Consider the following 24,575-nt stretch of genomic DNA (forward strand, 5'->3'; position numbering starts at 1 on the left):
TTTACAGTTTGTCTACACTAATGTCCTCTCTCTGGAATAAACTTCTTTTCTTACGGGTTTTAAGTATGTCTGGAAAGAAGTATGGCTCCTAGGAATGTAGTACGTATTGCTGCATTTTCCATGCCTTTTAGTATACAAGATATGAGCTTTTCAGCACAAATAGCCTGGACCACTCTTCAAAATGAGCCATCAACTCACTATGGATAAAACTGATTTTGTCTGATGTCCAGCTTGCCCACAAGAAAGTAGGAGACATCTCAGCTGAAAGGTGATATGCTGAGAAATCGCCTTTCCTAGGGAATACACCCCGAGCATTACAGATCTCTCACGAGGCTCTGGAGTTCATTGCCTCAATCCATGCACCCTTTTGCCAAGAGAGCTGTGCATTGAATTAAACCCCTCAACAGCTAATGAAATCTGCTTGGACATTATCTTTGTGGACAGTAACTGTGTTCAAGTCTTGCCTTTCATTAAAAATCTCAAGTGTATGATTTGCAGTCAAGTCTGAGACTTAGTGACTTACTTACCTGCAAAAATTCAAGGACAGATCATAACTAGAAAAACAAAATCGGAAAAATTTGGTCATGAGGACTTTTCATATTTTATTTGAAAACAGTGGGCTGTGACTTAATTACCAAACTATTTACATGGTAGAACTGTGCTTTTCTGATCCTTCACATCAGGACAAAATGAGCAGGTACATAGCTGAGGATTCTCATTGGAGCAGTTACTGTGTTTGGGGTAATGGTCGCAGTGAGAGTCCTTTACAGACAGAGGTGGCATTACTGGTCGTTCTCTTCTCTTTGCATAAGAAGTTGCTGACCTCACTGAACATAAGTACATGTAGCTGGGACATAGGAGGCCTCACGCATTAACAGGATAAGCAATGCCAAACTATGGACTTCGTAAAACTACTTTATCCCAGAATAAGGGTTTTATTAAGTGCTTTCAGCTTCATTTTCTCCACATGTTTTTGAACCTTCTCTCTGAGCTCGTTGTTTTGGGGTTGAAAATGTCCATCTGGATGGCTGTGCGGGTCTCTGCAAGAAGTTTAAGAAGTCATTTGTATTTATAATAGCCAGGGGAGCTACTTAGGAATGCTGACAAAAACAAAGGAAGAGACACTCACACATAATTTCTCTCTTTTTTATAATGAACACAGAGCGCATTCTGTTACTTATGCAGAACTGGAAGAGGAGTGAAACTGTGAAAAGAACATTCACTCTTGGCTTGGCCAGTTAGGAAAGCCAACCACCTGATAGGTAAACACGTACTAGACTGAGTTTTACATTTTATCTATGAAGGAGTAGATGATGTAACGGCCAGAACAAGAGCATCCACATGAAAAACTGATTTGCCTTAAGGATAAAATGCTGAAACTGCTGTAAAGGAGCAATGTGTGCTCTGTCATCTAGTGAAACACCACCCCATCAATAGCAACAAAGAACTTTCCAGTGACAAAAGAAAGGATTGGGACTTCATTGTTTGCTAATAAATTTTTGTTTCCCTCTTTACAAAGCCAAACAAATAGGGAAGCTTTCAACAAGTAAGTATCAACACCCAGAGGTGTTTAATATATAGAAGTATTTTCATTTTTGAAGAAAACATTTAAGACTTCAAAAAGAAAGAACCTTATGGTCATAAAACTACTTACCCAGGAAAAGCACCACCCAACACTCTATCACTGTGGAGAAAAAAGTCACTCTTTAGTTACACAAGCTATCCCAAATCCCCATGTTCTGACAAGCAGAGTGTCATAAAATGCAAAAAGCGGCACTGAGTCAGACACACCTGCCTTTTTACAGCAAATTATTTTCAATCAATGCTGTAGTAATCACAATACAGCAATCAGTGTTTTGTCAGAGAGCTCATAATACGCATCACTGTTTTAGAGTTTAATGGCTGACAGTTGCCCAGGATTTGAATGTCAATCAAATAATTTCCCTCTAAAATTAAAGAAAATGAGACATTCAAATCTCTTGATGGCTCTGAAAGTTTCAGCCACCCACATCCTGACATCTAAGCCACATCATGACCACTTTAAAGAGGGGGCAACTGTTGGACAGGAAGATTAATTTACTTGCTTCAAGTCACACAAGGTACCTGTGAAAACACAGGGTTAGAACTCAGCACTTTCTCCTGTGTTGCTCTGCAATCACTTATCCTACCGATACTGCCTGCTGCTCAAGTGTCCCAGTGTCCCCAGTGTCCCACTAACCAGCTCATACACCTCCTTCCATCCTTCCTGCAACATCACATACCCCCAATTTCACACAGTGCACTCACTTCTGCTTCCAGCCCCACAGAACTGCTGGGCAGTTCTGAAACGCTGCTCTGAAACCATGGTGGTAATCATCAACCCCATCAAAGACCCACTGGTTCCTCAGAGCTTTCCTTGTTCTCAGCTTCCCCCTCAAGGTTTCTCTGCTGAGCTGCAAACTCAGGACATTGGCCTGGCAACACTGGGGCAAAAGGCAGAATTTGGCCCTTACAGTGGCCAGTTTACAACATTTTAGGGAGCAGGTAATTCTGTGTTTATGAATGCAAGTTATTTTACATGTTGTGCTGCATGCCTAAAACACAATGCGCGTTGGTGAAGTCTGAAGCTTGGACAGCAGAGCAAGTCTGACCCGCTCCAGGAAGAGCCTGAGAAAAAAGCACCATGCCAGGGGGAAATTCTAAGGGCTCATTCCTGTGCCAGCATTAATAAATACCTAACCAAAAGGGTCACTGAAAAGGAAATGCCACTGGTCCAAGAACATTGAGTATCTCTGTGAAGGCAAGAAAACTGTCTCAAGCGTTAGATCATATCGATAAAACTGAAGTCAGAGACATCCAGGGCAGTGTGTCACATTCACAGCTGGTTCCTGAAGTCCAATCCAGAGATCGCATTTGCAGTGCAAATTTGCTCAAAGTACCAGATCTGCATCCCACTTGTGATGGAGCCCCTAGAGCGTCTCAGTATGACTTTCTACGTAATTCTGGAGGGGATGCTTGTCTTCTGATTCCTTCCCATTCCTCTCCCTTAATTTCAAATTCTACCTACCTTTCTTCTTTTGCTGATTTCTCTTTGCCATCTTCTGAGAGTGCCTGCCCAATTTGTGGAAATTCAGCTCTCACCATCTCTGGAGTAAGAATCATTTCGAACTCAGTTTCATCTGTCTCACTAAAAATTCGTAAGATTAAGAACAATCAGGCTTTATCATTTTAAAAGTATTATTTAGCCAACAAAAAAAAAGTATGTTTTATGCCAGAGGGACTTTGTGCTTTTGCCTTTGAGGATCTCTCAGGACAGATTTAGACCCATCCACACAAGTGGTTAAGACATAGCCAATCACACTGAATACAAAACAGAGGAGAAACTTACTGGTCAATTATGTTCTCCCTGTCTCTCTCAGGTAAATCACACAGCATTGGTGGTACATCTCTTGGAAGCATATCTAAACTGTAAGGATCCCTGTGATGGAAATGGTATTAGTTTAAGATGGACAGAGAGTAACCGCACTCAATGCTTATATTTTGAAGCTTCACAGTAGTTGTAGTTACAATGAAGACGATGTACTTTTAAATATTCCTGGAAAATCTGAGTACAGCAGAAACTGCTGTGATATGAGGGAACGTGAGCCTGAGAGATGCTGGCTACCACTGGGTGCAGGTGCCCATATGTTAAAGGTTTTACTGTTCATACTTCTGCAGGACAGACAGAGTTTGTACCTCCTGGGGTCTTCTGACACTGAATCAAAAAGCATTCAGGAGAGATGTTATTGAAAGTCCAGACTGGAGCTCTCCTTCCAGGGCTAGGTATTCCCTCTAATGATATTGTTCTTAACCCACTCTTCAAGGAGGTCAGCAGGGGTTTTCTCCATTGGTTTTGGATTTCTGAGCAGCAATTAATTCCACCCGTAGGCCCACTTTTATCTGTAGGACTAGTTACTGGTCAATGTAGTTACAGACAGCAGAAACTGGTGCAGCGTAGAGGTACTGTATACTCAAATTCTTTCTTACCTAGGTGTTGTACTTGTCAATGTGGGAGTGTTAGAAAAAGCGGAATACACCACTGGCAAGAATCTTCTCCATTCCATTACTCCAGAAATCACTTCCTGAAATGACAAATGCTACAGCAATCACACCTCTAACACATAACGCAGTGGGGAGAGAGGCTTGCAGGACAGGACATCCGACTTCTTGGCTGAGAACTGAATCTGTGGAGCTGCAGTTCTCCATATTTAAAAGATGCTTCCTCCACTGCAAGGTCATGAAAATATAATAGACAGTGAAAAGAAGGAAAGAGCAGAGAGATACTCAGGGATAAATAAAACACATAGATAAAGCCTAACAAGAACAAGTTATTCTGACCCATGTACTGACTATTTAGGTGCATGCATAATTTATATTTGCAAATGTCTTCTCTCTAGGATGACTCTTCATCTTCCTTTTTGATTCCTTGGAGCAAATTCTCATCAAGGACATACTCAAGCCAGATACTCATACAATAAACCCAAAAGGCCATACCTTGTGATGCAGAAATTTCTTTTGTGTGACTGGAATACTGGATCCTTTGGGGCATTCCTTAGTAAAGGTATATTTCGGATGAGGACAAAGATGGTATTCAATATTTGTTTCAGAATAGGCCAAAGGAGGTAAAACTGGAACTAATCCTGGAGTGGGATTCTAAAAACAAAGAAGAGATTATTTTAAAATATCATTCTGAGAACTATAAAAAATTAAACTAATGAAAATACAGTTCTTACAATTAATATGGTCTTCCCAGACTCACACCTTTGTCTCATTGTGACTGTTCTGTTCGGTGTGACCATTTCCCGTCTCTTCCCCTCATCACAGACCCATAATCTGCCTGGCTTATCCATACTCTCTGCTGTCTAAAATACAGCAATTTAGGTGTTGTTTCCAAGTTCAGAAAAAAACCCTATTGCCTGATTACTCCAAAATCCACTGCTGATTCTCTGAACAGCTCAGAATCCAAGAATGGGAACTGGCCTCACTGTGGCGGAAGCTAGTGAGCATTCTGCCATTTCACTGCACTAGCATCTGTTGCTGAATAAAGTCTAATGCTGGGTAGTGTGGGATCAGGCTGTGCCTGGCTCTTACATTGATGTGACAGAGGAATGAAAGAAACGCACAGAGGATCTCATCAGTAAGCCCACTGGAGTCCTGGCCACATGCAGGGAGGACAAGTCTATACCATACATGTTATGCCAAGACCACCAGACTAGCACGCTGGGCTCTGGGCCATTGCAGCTGAAAGACAGAGCCACCCGAGTCAGGCACAGTGCCATGCTGGCTTGGAGATGCTGCCTGTACCCACGCACAGCACTTCACTGAGCTATACATCTGTCTCTGCCTGCTCAGAGACACCTCAGGGACCTCCAGGCTGTGCTGCACTGTGTGGGAAATACCTTCTGTAGCCGGTGCCAAATAGCACAATCTACATGACAATTAAGTAACAGAAAATCCTCCCACGCATGCGGTTGTGATTTTTTGAAGCTCTGTGCCTAATAATTTAGAAATGTGGTTTTGGGATGCTATGAGAACTATTGGAAGCTCTAAGGCAGCAGGACACAATGTGAGCAAAGAGTGTGATTTCACTTTTCTCAGTTTACCTAAGGATCAGGCAGAACTGCAGTCCCCTAGCTGAACAGAAGGACTGCACCTGTCCCACCTACCTGGGCAAGAGCATGAGGTTATAGAAGGAATGAGATGCCAAGATCACAGTTTTGCTTCTAACATCCAAATGAGAAAACAAATGGAGAAGAAGGGAGGGGCCCCATAGTGTTCCAGGGAATCCTAGGATAAGTGACCATTTGTGGAGCGTGAGACTGGAAGGGTCTCCGGTTCTCTGCCATCACTGGGAACTTTGCCTTATCATCCCCCCCCTAAACTGATCAAATTCCACCTTAAAGTGAAATGGTGTCCCTCTCAGTGGGATGAGCTCTGTGACTACCAGGGCTTGCACCTTGAAGGATTATTCTCACTCTGGATAGTTTTATATGCCAATCTGAGTACAAGAATTGCCCACCAATTCCACATCAGGCTTCTGATGAAACAAACACCTTTTCCTCTCCTTTCTTAGGTTCTTGGTGGAAGTCAACTTCTACTTACAAAAATGCGAAGTGGGTTGCTCACTGTAGGGTAGACTAAAGCTTGAGGAGGAACCAGTTTTAAAAGGCTGATATCCCTTTCTGCTACTTGTTCTGGGGATGGTTTGTGAAAGTCCGTCCTCTGGGAGACCAGGTCAATCTGCCCCTCAGGAGAAGCAACTACTTGAATTAACTCATCCTTGAAAAACACAGACATCAAAGGTTTTCAGAGTGTAGTAAGCCTTTTGGTATAAAATGTTGAGACAAAATTAATCAAATAATTGTAGAAATGTAGAGTTGGGAGTGACTTCAGCAAAGTTTGTATTTGAGATGACTTGTTACCTGGGCTCCCTGCCTCAGCGGTCGGGAAAGTTTTCGAGGCTTGTAACTTGTGGCTGCATGGTGTGTACAAAATGGCTGATACTTCATAATGCTGAAATGCTGAGGAACCTAAGTACAAAGAAAAAAAGTGTGCTGCAGGAGATGACAATAATAATTTTTTATTAACTCATAGATGGAATGGAACATTCCAGCTTTATCGCAGATACATCACATCTCTGTGGTAAAAGATATTTGGATCACTATTCTGGAATGTGGTATATGACCAAAACTTTGAGAAGCCACACTTCACCAGGACAAGCTGAATGAGTGCGTAAAGGAATATTTCCATTCTTTCTTTTCTATGAAAGACCAAGGATTTAACAGTTTCTTGATCAAATACACTGAACTTAATGGGGTGGAGAAAGGCTGTGTTAAGTAATATATGTAATACTGATAGATGAACCAATGCGTAATAAGGGGAAAAGACACTACAAGAAAGCTTCTAGACTTGTCACACCACCTGAAAAAAAAGGAAGTGGACGTTGAGCCAAAATCTGCATTGATTTGAACCTGAGGAAATATTTTTACTTTGATGGGGTGCAGAATTCGGTCTTCTGCTATTCAAAAATTTGAAAGAAAAGGGTTTAGAAGTCAGGAGAAAAAAATGTTTCTGTCCTCATGAAGTTGAAAAAACATTATATATTTCAAGAATGACATGTTTGCATTTCCTATGTTGGAATGAAGGAACTAAGCATGCAGAACTGGATGCCAAATAAACAGCAGACTTCCATTACTTTCTAAAAGGAAGGACACTTTTATAATGTCACTTTTATACAACTCTCAATCAAAGGAAAACTGTGTGGCATGCAGGGCTTGCAGTATCCTCATTCATAGAAGGATTTTGCTGTTTGAGATACAATAATTTCAGCTGAGGTGATTCATCTCTCTGTCTGGAGAGAGGGGACTATTGCTGACTATAAGCGTGTTCCTTACGGAAACAGGAGAGATTTGCTTTTAATGAAAGCATGTTAATCACACAGCCATATTAAGGTAACATTTCTACTGGGCTGCACAATGGAGTCACTGAATCAGGCAGAAAACATAGATAACCAGACTGGTGAAAGACAGAAATGCGAAACAGCTGAGGAAGCTGTACTGACTCACCTTCAAGTCATAAAAAGGAAGAATGTGTCTGACTTTCACATCTACAGATTCAATAGGAACTAGGCCAAGAGCATCAGGTGCCTGAAAGAATACAGTATTTAAAACCCAGTAATATGGTGGGCATTTTGTTTTGCATTGGCAGCAATCCATCAGCACAGCCACTTGAAAACATATGGAAATAATTACGCAAACATTTCGTTTGATATTTCTCCTGTCCTTTCTTGGACTTTGGCATTTCAGTTATTTTTCATTTCTTTTCTTCTGCAAAATCACGGATGTTAACTAACCCTGATCATTAATGTATTACTCAGAACTTTAGAATGCCATTAAGAGAATGCAAAGATCTTTTTATTGTTTTCAGCAGCACCCTTAGTAAATCTGAGGTCCTGAATTAATTTGTGGGAACCCCAGAACATCAGTCATATTGTGAAATTTTAATAAAGGCAGTACTGGGCCTGGGACCAATGTCTTAAACAAAATTTTATCTTGAATGTTGGCCACCATTTTAGTTACTATACCTACCAAGTCACGGTGCAATTCATGGGAACTGTAAAAGGGGAATTCAAAAGGCAATATACGATCTTCAGATATGCTGGAAGAAATGCCCTTACATTCTTCACTTTTCTCTGGTTTGCTGAAACTCCTGCTTTCTGTCATGAATGGAAAGCAAATATTAAGATTTTGTAATACATCTTAATACGCTGTTTCAAAAATAGAATCAATCCACAAAATATATTTAATATTTTCCTAAGACAGGATGCGTCTAGTCATTTTAATATAAGAAGTAACGTAATATTTCCTAAAGGCTTTAAATGCCACATCTACAAGACAGCAGGCACAATACCTTGACTAGCAGACAGATCTAATTTCCCCTTTTCTAAAAGGACATTACAGCCCCCTCATTCCAGCATGGTCCTCTATCTCATTCCACTCAGCAAGGCAGAGACAAGTCAGAGGGCCTCTCTTACACTAACTGCCATTATGCCTCCTACTTGAAGCATCCCTGCAACTCCTGCATACTGGGAATTAGAAGTGCCTACTTGCAGAGGCAGGAAAAGGCCTGATATGGAAAGGTGTTTCAGCAGTTGTCAAATTGTGTGTGTATGAGGGAGTGGGAAATAAGAGACATGTATACTCTTCTGTCCCCAGTATACCCAACTGTGACTCCCATCCAAGGCCGGTTTCCTTCTATGACTGTGAAAGAACAAGTGACTTTTCCAGGCCAGCACTTTCATTTCACTGAAAAGAAAAGTGATTGCTTGAAAGCACTTGTATGAGAAAATGATAAGGAGGAAAACTCAACCCAGTACTGGACACCTAGTCATGTATCTCATGGTTCCTACGATCTCATTTCACTGAGCTCAGCTATCTTGCCTTCATCACATGCAGGTGTCCTTCCCTCTCCCATCCCCCAGGCGATAAACTCCTCTTATCCTATGCCTCTAACCCCTGCGCTCCACCTGATCTGTTTACCTACCTGTGTTTCTCATACAGTCCCATCTGCCCTCTCCTTGTTCCTCAGGCCTATAAGTAGAATCATAGCATGGTTTGGGTTGGAAGGGACCTTTACAGATTATCTAGTCCAGCCCTCTTGCCCGGGGCAGGGACATCTATCGCTAGATCAGGTTGCTCAAAGCCCCATCCAACCTGACCCTGAGCACTTCCAACGATGGAGCATTCACAGCTTCTGCCCTGTTATTAAGTAGATAAGCTGCAAGGCTCCTAAGAAGAGTTAATCACATTTTTTAAATCTTGTAAATAATGTGCATGAAAAATAGACATATTTTGACTACAGCCATTTCTACCTTGTCATACTTCTCTTTTTTGCTTGAAGACTCCTTTGTAGGGTCTCTGTCTTTACATTTACATGTCAGTATGTATGTAACAGACCTGACCCACTGCAGTACAACCTGAATTATCATAATTCGTGGCCAAAATACCAACTTATTCTTCTACTCCTTACCAGACACAGAGTCTTCCTCCAAACCTCTGGCTTCTCTGGTTAGCCCACGGAACAGAAGCAGTACACGATTTAGCCGCATCTGAATCACAGTCTGAGAGAATGATTTTGAAGTTTAATATTAAGCTGAACACTCTAAGATTTACAGCCATAGAAATATACATATGTTACAACTGTATTTATTCTAGAGAGCTCACTCAGACCTCTCTATTTCAGAATTTTCACTATAGTTTTCTGTTCAGGAGGGAGAAAATGAGGACGAAGAGATGTAGAATGGATCTCAGCTCTACAGTAATGTTATACAACAAAAACAGTTCAAACCTTCATTTAGTCTTATAGGTTAATTAGACTTTTTTTGGCTAGGTCCTAATCCTTCAACTGTGTCTATCGGCATATACAGATGTAACAATGGGTAAACAGTCAGTTGATCAGGGCCATATGAATACTTGTGGCTCTGTGAATGAGGAGAATAAGCAGTAATCTGCACTGTGCAATTCGCCTGGTGCCATGTATCACGGGGTAACAATGAAGAGTCCTAGGCTTTAACACGGGAGGGGCCATTTAGCCACCTCCTTATTTGTGCAATACAGGAAAGAGCATGTCATTTCAGAACCTCCGTATCGAGCCTAATATAGTGAATAGATTGGAGAAGAGTATCCAAACTGGGTACTGTGAGAGCAGGAAATGTCCATATTGCTTGCTGCATTTAGATTTACTGGGAAATGAGCAGTGGGGAGGCAAGATAATATTTACATCCAATGAGGTAAATGATTTTACTGATTTAGTCTTTAGCCTTCAGGTTGGAAGGGATCTTAGGAGGTCCTAGTCCAACCTCCTGCTCCAAGCAAGGTCAGTGATGAAATCAGACCAGGTTGCTCAGGACTTTATCCAGTCTGGTCTTGAAAATGTCCAAGGATATAGACTGTACAACCTCTCTGGGCAACCTGCTCCAACAACTGACTGTCCTTACAGTGAAAAAGGCTTTCCTTGTATACAGTCTATACTGCTCTTATTTGAATTTATGCCCATTGTTTCCCATGCTCCCATCATGCACCATTGCAAAGATCCTGGCTCCATCATCAACAACCTCCTCAGAGGTGTTGGAAGGTGCTGGTTTCTCCCACCACTTTCCCTCTCCAGGCTGAGTAAGCGTCTCCTCACAGAGTCTCCTCACAGAGAGTGCTCCAGACCCCAACCATCTTGGTGGCTCTACAGTGAACTCACTCCAGCTTATCCATGTCTTTCTTGTACCAGGGGACCAAAACTGGGCACAGTATCTATATGCATTTTGAAATCTCTTTTTTGTGCAAAAGTGTTTGGTTTTTTTTAATCTAAATTCATCTGCATTTGTTTAGTATTGATTGCAGTACTAAGCACTAGCAGAAGCACCAGCTGAATACAAAACTTACTCAAGATCCTTATTTCCTGGTGAAGCAGGGACATATTTATCAAACTATCAAATCCCTGGCTAGCTGTGAAGATTCCTTACGTGCTAGTTTGCATGTTCTTTTGTGCTCTTTCCAAGGCATCATGCCATCACACTGCATTCCGGCTGTTCACGTTACCTTGTATGCTGCTTGTTGGAATTTCCTCAACATCCTGTTTCTGTGGTCCCAAGGGTCATTACGGAGCAAGTCAAATGTGGGATGGACACTTGGATGCTGCATGGTATTTTTTAAAAAAAGAAAAAGAAAAGAAAAAGGACACCCCTTTTACAACTAGACAGGGAGGAATTTTCTCCAGCCCAAGCCATTCCTTGGCCTGAATCTATATGTTATTTCCAAACACTGAAATTAAGTCAAGTGAAAACGCTCACAGGATTGCCGTTTAACCAGAAGTCTTCACTGCAGGGTTTAATGGGAGGTAATCACCAAATATTTGCAGATGCAGTATGGGGAATGCAGAGATAATGTAGCATGGTCTGCATTATACATAAATGACACATAATGACACATAAATGACAACCACATACTACAACTTAAGTGCAATACATGGGCAGTCAGACAGTGGAGAGAATGGACTAGGTCTCTACTGAGTACACACTTCATCTTGCACAGATGTGAAGTTGGAATAGCTGTAAGGGCTCAAACCAGGGGCCCAGCAAAACCAGCAGCCTGTCTCCAATAATGGCTGGTAGCGCATACCCACAGAAGGGTGAAAGACCAGGGTAAACTGGGAGTGATAATTCCCCAGAATAACCTCCCCACATCTACTGATCTCTGGCTCTTGAGATAGGGGTGATGTCTCTACGTTTAATGCCTTAGATTGTCAGAACAGTCTTTGAACACAAGTCAATCTCTTTCCTGATGCATTATCTCCTCTCCAGTTTTAAATTGATGTGACAGAAGAATGTGGCACTAGAAGAGACTCCAGCGGCCCCACAGTACAGTACCTCTCAACAGGAGGGCAGCTGCTCAACCAGTGTTTAGATTAGGAAGGTCCTCAGAACACCAACTCCACACAACCCCATACCAGGCCTCACCAAAGAATTTTCAGCACTTTGTAACAGGCGTAAGAGTACAGTAGAAGACCAGCTCCCACAGCTATTACGTTCCGTAAGGATCCTTTGTGTTGCTAACATTCAAAGTTCCTTCTGTAGCAGGGTATCTATTAAACAAAGCTCCCAATAGTCCTAGAAAATGGATCTTAGGAAGTACTTCACACCACAGAGAAGGACAAAAAAAATCTAAGTACCGGAAAGGTTCCTGTCAATCTGACCTGCAGGTAAAGCTTGCAAATCTTGTGATATGCTTAACCTTATGTTTAGGCATGAGAAAGCTACTCCTGAGAGAACTTTCAGAAACAAGCAATGTGAATCTCAGGTTAGGCCTGCAGATTTCCACTTGTCTCTCATATTAGATCATCAGAAGACGAGTCGTGCATGTAGCACAGTGCTTGCCCTACTGTCCTAAAAGTAAAATGGGAAATAAGACACTGACACAGAAATGGGAATATTAGGAGGAAAAGTATTCAGTGCTAAATACCTATGGCTGGCTGTTACCTTAACAGGTGAAAATAACATATAGCAGGCAATAATAACATATAAACAAACCTGGTCAACAGGCCGGATAACACGTCTGAAAGAAACTTCTACTTTGTTCCTTTGAAACTCCTGTTCTATGATAGGATCTCCTCTTTGGATCTAATTTGTCACCAGGAAGAACAATCACATTAGTACAAAGCATTCAGTGAATTCTTTTCTCCCTTACAATTAGTGGAACTCACTTACAATGTAACATTCTGGAGGTGCTTGACAAAACACAGGCTTCACTCCCTTCTAGGGTGTGATTACTGCAACCCTTGAGCAAGTCAAACAAAGCAAAATAATGTCTTTTTGAGTCTGAGTTTCAATCAGATTCCTGCCCTAATGAAACACAGTTCGCTTTGCATAGCCAGAATCAGCCAGAGAGGGGTGACAGAACCAACACCGTCAGTTAGCACCCAAACAGATCTTCCCAGATGACAGCACTACAGAAATTTCCTGCAGCTTTCCCATGTTCTGTGAACACCTCTGTCATGGTTTCCAATGGTGCCAGCTCTTTTATCTGTTCATGTGTGAAACAGTTTATTACTGATATCACTTCACTTCTTTGAGACCCTCTCAAAGTGTTCAGGCATGCTGGATGAATGAATACCAGTGCTTCTTTTCATTGTGCCTCTTCCATCCCACTCCTACTTACTTATTGTTTCATTTCCAGCATACCATTACATCTTAAACAAAGACCTTGGGGTTATTTTGCAGAGTGAAATTCCCATGATTTTCATGGACTGAGGTTTTAGTTCGGACAATGGAAGACAGACCAGTTAAAGGTCTCCAGGACAGCCACTCCCAGGCCGTATAACATAGTGGCCACTTGAGCAAATCATGGAGGGACAATAAATACTCTGTGAGGCCTAATGACACTCAAGGTGAACAAACTGACATCATGAGCAAAAATATGCCTCTGTCAGAAAGTCATGGGGGCAACTGTGAAACCAGCCAGAGATCTCCACAGCCTCTATGGCCAACAGGTAAAATGTTTCTAAATAAAGTTAAGATACATCTAATTCAGTGATACAACAATCTCACAATTTAATCCCCTTTTTACTCACTTCCTCCTTTGTTAGTATTAAATATAATGTATGAATTAATTCACAGTGCCTAATTAAGGCATAAATTAAGCTATAAATTAAGCCTTTACCCTATCTATAAATAATTTGACTCCTATAAACAGCTCCTTGGAAGTCAGTGGGATGCCAGAAGCTACTTGAATATCCAGGAGGCAGGATAAGAGGGACAAGCCCCACCTGTCCCTGAAGGCTGTGCCACCTGGGGAAAAATATTTCCTGCCACAAACTATTGCTGCTGTCACCTCCATGGAAGATGACCTGCAGCCTGGGGTGACTGGAAGAAACCAAAGAGAGGGAGGGTGAAGGTGTCGAAGAACAACCTGATGAATTATCTCCCCATGGCTCTGCCTGAGAGCGATGACTGGGTTTAGCTCTTTGACTGCAAGCCATTCCTCAGCTCTTCAGAGAGGTACAATATGAACAGAAGGTTGGATGCAGCCACGGTGCTGACAGGATTACGCTGCAATGTTGCACTGTGATGTGGCTGGGTGCAAATCTGCTGGCTGGGCAAATATCTTGTTACATTTCCATTAATAACTTATCCTTCTCTCTGACTACCTCCAAGATAAAACCACCTCAGGAACAGTAATACACAGGCATAATAAAGATCTAACTGCAGGAAGAAGTACAGCTAGTATAGGTTCGCATTGATGTATGAAAAAAACTGAAGATGTAGAGAGCTTGATACAATTCCCTAGTGCGCTACATAACCTGGAAGTATAAGTTTGATTTTAAATTTATAGAAAAAACAGCAAAGACTAACCTTGTATTGCTCTTCTTCGCTCTGTCGGTTTTCAATAATCTCTTTTTTAAATTCCACAGAGATTGGATCTTTGCCTTTATGAACTTGCCTGCGTTTACAGTGGAGGCAAGAAAAATGCTTTACTTAATGCACAGTTTTCTTTATTTAAAGGCTAACAGACTTACTGTCCTCTTTCTAATGCGTCTAGGGGTCCAACATTTAGCATAAGAGCAGATCCATGGATTGCAAATGAAATCACGGTGTGCTTACACACACAACACACAACACACAACACACAACACACAACTATGTGTTTTGCTTTATACCATTTGATGTACATGTGCAATTCTGTTCACTCCATTATACGTTTTAGCCTTGATTTATTGACAACCATGACAAAAGTTTTCTTTGCCCCTAGGGGCATGAGAACAAGGTTAGGTGAACCAGGTTTTCAGCAGGTTTCTTTCTGAATGCAACCATAACACAATCAAAGACCTCACTGGGTACTACTACGGATTACTGCTGAGATTGCTCTTAGGCAGAAGAGAAAAAAATGAAAGTAAACCATCAGTAACTGAGCTGTAAAAACAAACCTATCAGGACATGAAATAGCATCATTACACACTATTGCATACATCTTTCATAGAGGCCTTAGTTAAGCAAACCCCAGTGTTATTAATGTGGTTAACTAACACTTACCACTTCAGATGATTTGCTTCCTCTTCCTTAATATTTTGTTTGACTTTTAGTTGAAACATGGCTTCCTTCATCTGTCTTGTTTTTATCCCTTCACTGCTTTGGCAAAGGGCTGCAGGAATAGCAGAAGGCCATATCACACCTCAAACTTGATTGAATTTTTAATTGGGAAATCCACCCATTATGATAACTGAACTCATTAATACATAAAGCTAAGGTGAGATTTCTCACAGAAACTACAGTCACATCACCTCAGCAATTCTGAAGCTGAGTTCCTCATCAGAAACCCACAAATAATGCTAAGACCAAGTTTATGTTGCTTAATTACATTACCTTCTTTCAAGTCCTTAATCTTCAATTTGCCTGGTTCCTGATTCAAAACAGTAGCTACAGCATATGGATTTGACAAGTCTGTGGGGAATCTGAGGTTCTGGTATTCAATTTCCTACGAGATATAAATTAATAGGAAGAAATAGAAACAAGGAAGATTTTCAGCCCAGAAAAGTACTTGTGATTATTATCTCTTCACACCTTTACTTTTTGAATAGGCCTTGATCGTGGTTGGCTGAATTTGTCTCTTCTCCACACCACGGACTTTCCTGCAGATGCAGCTTTTTTCTCTGGATGACTTCGTTGTTTGTCAAAATGTTCTTTTCTAGGTGTCAGAAGGACAGATATTGCTCTTATAAGTACTCTGTAAATGGCATATAAGTCTATTACATGCATTTATATCCCCTTTAGATATACAAGGAGACTGGAAATTTCCCTCCCAAGTTACAACTGGAACCAAACTTTCTAATCTTCAGAGTTCACAAAAAATTAAGTACAGCCCAAAAGACCTTATTGCTCAAAAAAAACAGTATCTTGCAAGGCCTTGCAGTAAGAATAACATAGAGCAGGCATAATAGAAGCTGGGGATGCTCAAAGCTTCTTTAAGGATATGTAACTTCTGATTATTTTTATTTTGGTACAGTTTCACTTCATACAGATTAAGGGTGTTCTGAGCAAATGATGTAAGAGAGCAGATACATGTATTAACAGTCGAATTACATCAGTGCATTTTAAGTCTCCATAAATACAAATGCTTAAAATGATTACAGCAAAATGGCATGAAATCCTATTACATAGGTATTTTCTAGCACTGGGCAAAAATACTCAAAGATCAGCCAGCCATACATACATTAGACCCACATGCGGTGTTGATGTTCCTGTGAATACACATACATAGGGTTTTGAGTGAAACTGTGAAATCCGTAACTGCATTGTCATTTGTGCTGTTCCATACTCAAGCGGGGAATATTTCACGGTTACTTCCACTTTCCCATTGCCTGGAATGATTCCTGTGATTAGAGGAGAAAACCAATAAGCGTCCATCTAACGTGAGCCCACTTAAGTGTGCTGAAGTTGATCCTGGACTACATTTTTTTTTAACAATATTGATGTTTGAATGGATGGCAGTAAGCCTGGAAAATATTTCAGGTCTCAGAGTGTCTTTCAAGAACTATCCATTGCCAGATAATAGGAGATATTTTGCAATAGCAGAGAGATTCAACAGTAAGACTATAATATTTCCTACTGTTATGAAAATGATTGCCTGTTTATATGTAGAAATTCTTCACTTGCATCTGCCAGTCTTAAGTCTCTGGCACTTGCTGCTTTCATGAGCAAAGCATTATAAACACATTCCTCTGTGCTCTTCCAAGTTGGGGGAATCATCTGGATTTGATGCATTACCTGTCTCTACTTGGTCTTATTTCCTTATTACGTATTCCATTATTTTCTCAACCACTTTAACCACCCTTCATATCCCTAAACATTCAGTGCAATCTCAGGATAGAGGCCTTGATGCTCCTCAGCATTTCTGCAACAAGGAGTTTATTCAGCTCATCACAAATATTAATTTCTCATCTTTGTAAAGTGACCATTGCCTGGTTTTCTGCATCCTGTAGCTTTAAACACCAGTTAGTTTCATTGGGTTTTGTGTGTGTGTGTAATTTGTAAGAGTATTTAATCATTACTGATCTCGGAGCACAATGGCTTGAGTAGGAGCTGAAACTTCTTAGTGCTTTTCAGATGGCCTTCAGCACCTCAGAGTTTCTAGCTACCAAAGTTTCTGACTTAACTTTTGCTGGGTTGATGTTTTTTTCTGGGATATTTTTGTTCCCCTTTCTCCCAAGAACTAAGCCAACTTAGAAAGCATGAATTAGTTCCAGCCACTTTGTCTATGACTGTGCAAAAACCAAAAAACTTCCTGATGAATTTTACAACTTCTCCCTAGTTTTACTCAGTTGTGTAATATTATTCCTTTCCTCCCTTGATATATCAAAACTTCTTTAAGCACAAAGTAAGAACGAATATTATCCTGAAAGAATGACCCAAAACAAAGCAGCAGCATAGTTCATCTTTGTGAACCACACATCTAATAGAATCCAACTACTGCCTCTGAAGAATGAAAATCCATCTGACAAGATAGGGCAAATTCCTATCATGGTACATACAGGAACAACAGCAACTTTTACTGAAGTGCGTAAATAATCAAAGTTTAAATTCCAGTGTCACAAATGGCATTAACTGCCAGACTTATGAAGGTTTTTATTTATTTAGATCTTTAAGCATTTTCATGGAATTGACCGGACTGCCTAAGTGAATTATGCAGCCAGGTCTCATTCACTTACACGTTTTTGTCAGAACACCTGGGCACTTACATGCTTCTGCCGGCACCTGGCAAATGTAACAATGCTAGCAACTGACCTGCAAATAGTTATGTTTGCCTCAAGCAGAGCCCTCTCCAGCATCAGGCATGAAAACAGCCGAGCATACGGTGGCCCAAAGTCCCTGCCTAAATCCAGTATTCACTGCTGTCCCATGAAACACCTGCAGCGGTGTGTTTTGTGCCCATCACTGTAATGGCTCCTGAAGCAGCAGACACAATTCTATCAAATTCTTCCAGACCACTAGGGAAAAGCAGGTGCGGGGATGTGTTTGATAGAGCAGAGGTCACCTTTTATTTCCTCTGTGCCTCCAACCAAGTAACATGATGCATACCTATTCCACAAAGAGAGGTATCTGTTCCTTTAATGGGGCAGGAGCCAGACAGTCCTTGGGGAAAGGTGTGATAAAGAGGTGAATGCTGGGCTTCCTGCCTCTCTCCTTGCCAAAGACCCCACTGGCAGAGACAGAAGACAAAGGCCAGATGGACTGTATGGGACGTCCCATATTTTGCCAGAGGTCTGTAGCTGGGCATTGACAAAAGAAATCTACCAGTCACAGAGGGCTATTTGCCATGAGGCTGCATATGACTAATATTTATCAGCCTGCATTTACTTGGAAACACTCTGAGGCAAAGGCTTTTTCTGCACAGCAGTGAATGCACTGTCACAAGTAACTACACGTAATAAATACGGATTTAACATTTAGAATTTTAAATAAGTTCAATCTACCAAATGTTGGCTGGACAGTGAAGGCTCTGTGAGGCTGAATAAAATCAATGTGGAATTCAAAATCTACTGGACAGCTGCACTGCAACGGGATAACATACTCCTTACTGAAAAGAGAGAAAGAAAGAAAGAAATTAATGAAGCTACAGTTGATCATCAATTACAAGCTGGAAAATTATATTATACACAACATGCACTGAATTTATCTGTGTTCAGAGGGATAAGTTACTTATTAATGTGAAAATAGTCATTCCTCATAGTTCCAAAATAGCAAAATATTTCAGATCTTTCACTCAGTGAGGAAATGAGAGCTAAATCTTGATTTGAATGCTGGATATTTTACATCTTGACTTACTTTCTCCTACCCATACAGAATCTGATTACAGAAAAATTTATAAAATTTACTTTCTGGAAATTATTTCTGTGTATCCTCAAATTCTTACAAACTGCAATATCTAGCAGGTACAAACAGGTCCAAACTGGAGCAACAGTAAGTACAGAACCAGAAATCAGCCTCCTCCCATGGCCCTCCTTGTGGAAGATGATGAGAAAAAAGACCGTGCAGTCTTCAGAAGTGTGGAAAAATCCAACACATCACAATGACTGGACTTTAACCGCTGCAGAAATAATGATGCCATGGCCTGATTTTCATAAAAGCCCTTTATGTCTCACACTGGTTGTGTGAGGGGTATTAGCACACATCTTTTCAAGCTGTCTTGCTTTTGTATGCCTCTATTTTCACATATCAAATTGAAACACAAAAGCATTGGTGTAACACCATCCATCACCCTACAAATCAAGACCAATTTACCCAGGCTTATTTCTGTTTTTTGTAAACTGTCCGACTGAAATCCTATCCTGCTGATTAGCAAAGAATGCATGTTATACACAGTGTTCCTTTGGAAAGCACATTTTGAAATGCCTAAGGAAATAAACAATAATAGCAAAGTCCTTTTTTCTCTGCCTTAATATGACCCGTTTGTGAAGAAGATGTAACAGCAGACTGGGGAGGCAATTTGTTTTACGGTATAGTGCGGCTTGTACAGTAAGCACTTTACCTTAGAAACAAGACAATTATGCCACGTGTTGCCTTATGGATCTTCTGTACCTAAGGGGAAAGCTGGGTGGTAGAATATAGGTCTTATCCTACACTTATGGAAGTAAAAATAAGTTTTTCCATTGACCTCAGTGGGCTATGGATTGAGCCCATAGTCCTTTGGATTCTGTACAGTACCAAGTATCTCAGAAAGCTTTCATTTTTAGGAAAGTTTTTAATAGCCTAATGATGAAAAATACTGGTAAAAATTGAAGTCTGAAACCATCAGTTTTCTCTTCAGGAGCTCTCCCAAATTCCCTCAGGGGCATCTCTGACCAACGCTGTTGTGCTGAAAAATTTTCCCATTACTTAAAATCGTATTTTGAACTCCGCCTAATCTCTTCTCTGTGTTCTGAGAGTATGAAAATTCTATATACTTCAGCACTTGTTTTGAAAATGGAGTAAATAAAGAGAATCACATCATGCCTAGAATGTCAGCGGTTATGTTCAGTCCTGTGAGAAAGCTGTAATGTAATGTCACTTCTGACAGATTCACTAGAGTTTAATAGATTAAGGGGGATTAGAAAAACAAACAAACAAAAACCCACAAATATTCATTCTACAATGCTGGGCTCATTTTTACTGCAGAATTTTGCATTTTCCATGTACGTGCCTTGCCTATTTGTATTTCTGCGCTTCAGTAAAATTCATGAGTTTACTTCCAACTCACAGGCTAAGACACAACATAGCCACTAAGACCTTCAGTTCCTAGAATTCACTTAAATCTTTACACTAACACAAACTACCATAATTACAACTAATATAGTCAAGATACTACAGAACTAGACCCTAATCAACAGGATCTCCCTTCTCCTTTTTTCCCTTCCCCGTTCCTATTAACAATTATTACCGATTATTTAATGAGAACAGTCAGTGGTACATCTATACTACAGAAAGGGTAAGATGAAGTCTATGCCATTTAGAGCTCCACATGAGAAGATCACTTTAAACATTTTTAAATAGAAGAAGCAAATCTAATGACTGATCAGTCCCTGGACTGAGGTTAGCTATTTGCTGTCACTTACACCTACCATTACCAGCTCATGCCTTCATTTCCAGACCCCTTCATCTTGAAAGGAAGATCCATTCACTTAGGACTTATTAACACTAAAAAGACATAGCACTTGGGAGTGTACAGATGATGAACAGCATCCGTATTGCTTCACCATGAGATGAACAAAGTGAGTCATCACCACTTTAGACTAGCTGAAACCCCAGTTCCATCTATGTATATGTTCAGTTTGCGCAGCATTTACTGTCCTGTAAATGTGTGCCTGAAACAATTAATATATGGAATTATTTTGCAGTTCAGATGGTAGCTGACTTCCTTAAAGCTTGCAAGATGTTAAGTTGTACAAATAGAGGAAAATGAGATTTTTCAGATTTTTACGATGCCTCACAAAATGTGGACAAATGTCTGTCCTTAACTCACCTCTGACCAACTGACACATCAGACAGATTTATAAATGATGGAAACTCGACAACATTCACAGCAGGGTAAGCATGTACAGGAACAACTAATGTATCTTCTCCCTGCAAAAAAAAGTGAGTGAATATTTATTTCTTACCATGAATAAATGTTACGGAAAGAAAAAGTTTCTGTAGTAGTTGGCCAGTAAGTGGGCATAAAACATCTTCAAGATCACCACCGTGTTGCACCTCAGGATACTGATATTCTACCTGCTTTCAGTATCCACCTGTCTTTCCATACTTTCAGCAACTATCTGGAGCACCTCCAAGCCTGCTCAGCTAAGACGTTACATCAGTGTGGCACAAAGACTGATCTACTGGCAAAGAATAACAGAATAAGGAAGATATTCTACCCACAGCTCTGGGATGTTTACAGAGAGAAAAATTTTAAATGCTTATAACAAAATACTCCAATCCAGACTTACTGGGAATAAACACATGTGGCTCTAGGCAATTAACTGTGCCTTTATCATTATCATCATGTCCTAATAGCTGTTTCATTCCATTACAACTGTAAATATATTTTATAATAAATCCTCACCTGACAGTGAATTCGGATGCAGTCATAGTAATACCGCCACTCATCGGGACAAAAATCAACAGTAACTGCATATGACAAGCCAGGGACAAGCCGATGCTAGAAAACGACCCAAAATAGGATAGAATGCATGTAAAAGCCACTTATATGACACAAAACCAGTGCTGCATGCAAAGAGCAGTATGAAGGCTTTCTGATACTTACTGTTTTGTTATATTTGATCTGAAAGTACTTTGTCTGGGGTGGTATTATGTGAAGGTTTATTACATCGCCAGAAATATTTATCAGCTTCTGTAGAACAAAAGAAAACCAAAACCGCAAAACACTTCACAATAAAAGAGGTCAATTGAGAATGCCAACTGTACTTTTTGTGAGACTATCCATAGCAAAGAAGCTGTATTAAACAAGGAAGTAATAATTTTTACTTTAGCAGAAATAATTCTGAATACGCTCTGAATTTAAAAGAAAATTATGTAAACCTTGCGTCCTGCATTTTTATTCTTTGGAACTAATTCACAATTCCTTACCTAGGAATAACAGTTAGTCTTGCTAAGAAGACGCTACTGTTGAATCAAATTCTGGTCCTGTTTTGCTTATGTGCAGAAGGAACAAAAGATGAATCAACCTATTGACTTTGCTTTTATAGAGGTCTGAAGCAACAGAAATGATGTAATATTCCATGGCTTTGTTTTGGATCACAAAGCAACAAACCTTTGGATGGTGACAGTTCAGCCTGTAAAGCCCCCTGCATCTTGTTTACTTTCATTATATCTGGAGAACTTAGTCCACTGTAATCACCCAACCTCTGCCTCAAAAGGCTTACCACATGAACAAAGGCGGCAGACAAAGGGAAAGCAGAAAGGAGAAAAGGAAATACCCAAACTATTCACAAGGAAAGGTAATCAAACGTATGCACTGAGTTTCTTTCCTTAGATTAATTTGCTCTTGGCAGAAGGCCAGGGGTGCTTTCAAACTTTTCCCACCAGTGAACATATTTGCAGACAGAGTGATGGTCCAAGTACATTTTGAAAACAGCCTCTTACGGAGTTAAAGCATGAGTCCTTCATTCACGACGTGCAAGTCACACACCACTAACACTGCGTGCAGACACGGGAAACAGAAAGGTAAAACAGAGACTGTAGAGGACAGTGATGCACACAGCGTGGTACTCGCTTGTTTTGTTACCGCAGGGCAACTGATTTTAAGTGCTGCTTTTTAGAGCACTCCATAGAGCAAAAGGCCTCATGACCACAAGCAGTCTACTCGGCTTCTCTTATCCTTTTATGAGCCCCAAGAGGATCCCTGCTCTGACACTTACAAGCGTCTGTTGGTGATGTTTTCCAACTTCGTACCCTCCATAGTGTAACACAGCAGGCTCAGCCTGTATAACCTTGCTCCTCTGAAGTTCTGAATAAATCTCTACAGAGATGGATAATAAAACAGGTGAAACACACATGATGACTGTTACTTACATCGATTAAGTTTATTTATGTTGCACCCAATGTATTATAGAGCAAAAAATGAGCCAGAGATTATTTCTCCTGTTAAGCAGGCATGACTCTTTAAACGGAAAGTTAAGGCAGCATCTACTACCCCAGCAGAGCCACAAGCCTGTCGCCAGTTTATCTCTTGGCATCAACAAGCCACCCCAAAACTTTAGGGTCAGCCAGGATCAGTACAGCCATTACTTCTTTCCTGACTACCTCTCCTATGATTGGGGCTCACAGGAAGATGCAATTTAAGCAACAGGATGGGAGTTTTGCCTGTGAGTTGCAAAGAAAAAAAAAAATAGAGAAGTGCCTCTTAAGATTCTTCCAAGGTTGGGGAACAGTCAGAGAGCAGAAACTTACTTGATTCCAGCAGGTGATTGGGGACAGCCTGTCTCTTTTTAGGTTCTTCCACTAGGCTGCTCAGAAGGACACTGGGTATTTTCTTGAAGGATTTCTTAGTGATTGTGATTTCTGTGGTGGCCGATTGAACCACGTCCATGTTAGGACAGAAATGGAGTCTGAATCGCACTAAAATTCCTCAGCACCTGGGGTCAAATCAAAATAACACAATGATCAAAATGTCTTCCCTTGCACTGGTAACATCTGTTGCCTAAAACTGCCTAAAAACATTTAGGAGAGGGAGTTACTTTTTTTCCTACTGAAGCAGATTACTGTGCGTGTGCTAAGTACAAGGACAGAGTGATTCCAGGAAACCTTGCTGCCACCACAAGCCCTAGCATTTTGGGCATCTTCGTCTGTTCTAAGGATGATTGGGGACACTTGGCTTTCAGGACTGTGTAAAACACCTCTCTCTTCCTTCATGTCCCCCAGCACAGAGAAGGAGAGAAGGTTCTCCTGATAATTCCACTATCCAAACTGATTTCTGCAGAGATGTTCTTCCAATCTCTCCTGAGTGTTTGGGCTGTTACCTTGCAGATTCATTTTTAATTTTTAAATATTAATATGAAGCATAAGAAAATTGGCATTTGAATCTTTTGTTTGGATAGCATCATCTGGGTTATTTGTTTAGTGAAGATAACTGTAAACCCAGAAGGCCACGGGCATTATAGATCCTGTGTTAAGTAAGCACAGTTATCAGAACATAAGCTTCTCTAATGACAAGTGCAAATATTACACAATAAGGACACTAGAAACAATCCATCCACAAGAAATTATCTTCATAAATATAGCCCGTAGCCCTTGGCTTTCCTATGAACCGGAGAACTGCATGGAGAAAAAGACAAGATACTTTTGGAAAAAGTACCGAGTTCAAAAGCCATGCTGGGTTTTTCAGTCCTCAAGAAGGGACTGAAAACCCTTAATTTTGTATGTGTTCTTCATGAACAGGAAAGTGGGTGCGCTGCTCAGGGTGGTGCCGCATCAATATCAATGCGCACTTGAACTCACCCAGTGCTCCACCTCCCCCATTACATTTTATGGTCTCATCTCTGGT

The 24,575-nt window shown here is 40.7% G+C and overlaps 1 protein-coding gene across 1 annotated transcript; it reads right to left on the reverse strand.

Annotated features, from left to right (window-relative positions):
- Nucleotides 1-916: 916 nt before the first annotated feature.
- CFAP221 (cilia and flagella associated protein 221) lies at nt 917-23,621 on the reverse strand (the record flags this gene model as incomplete). The annotated part of the gene is made up of 24 exons (XM_082311532.1): nt 917-1,040; nt 1,655-1,684; nt 3,047-3,166; nt 3,368-3,457; nt 4,006-4,100; nt 4,513-4,671; nt 6,121-6,297; nt 6,441-6,548; nt 7,584-7,664; nt 8,106-8,233; nt 9,547-9,637; nt 11,109-11,204; nt 12,596-12,685; nt 14,417-14,504; nt 15,095-15,203; nt 15,425-15,536; nt 15,623-15,746; nt 16,272-16,431; nt 18,532-18,635; nt 21,057-21,157; nt 21,636-21,731; nt 21,837-21,923; nt 22,951-23,051; nt 23,483-23,621. 24 exons carry the CDS (start codon nt 23,619-23,621, stop codon nt 917-919), a joined length of 2,610 nt encoding a protein of 869 aa, XP_082167658.1.
- Between the last annotated feature and the right edge of the window lie 954 nt (nt 23,622-24,575).

This window comes from Platalea leucorodia (genome assembly GCF_965183815.1).
Source record: "Platalea leucorodia genome assembly, chromosome: 5".
In the NCBI taxonomy this organism is placed as follows: Eukaryota; Metazoa; Chordata; class Aves; order Pelecaniformes; family Threskiornithidae; genus Platalea; species Platalea leucorodia.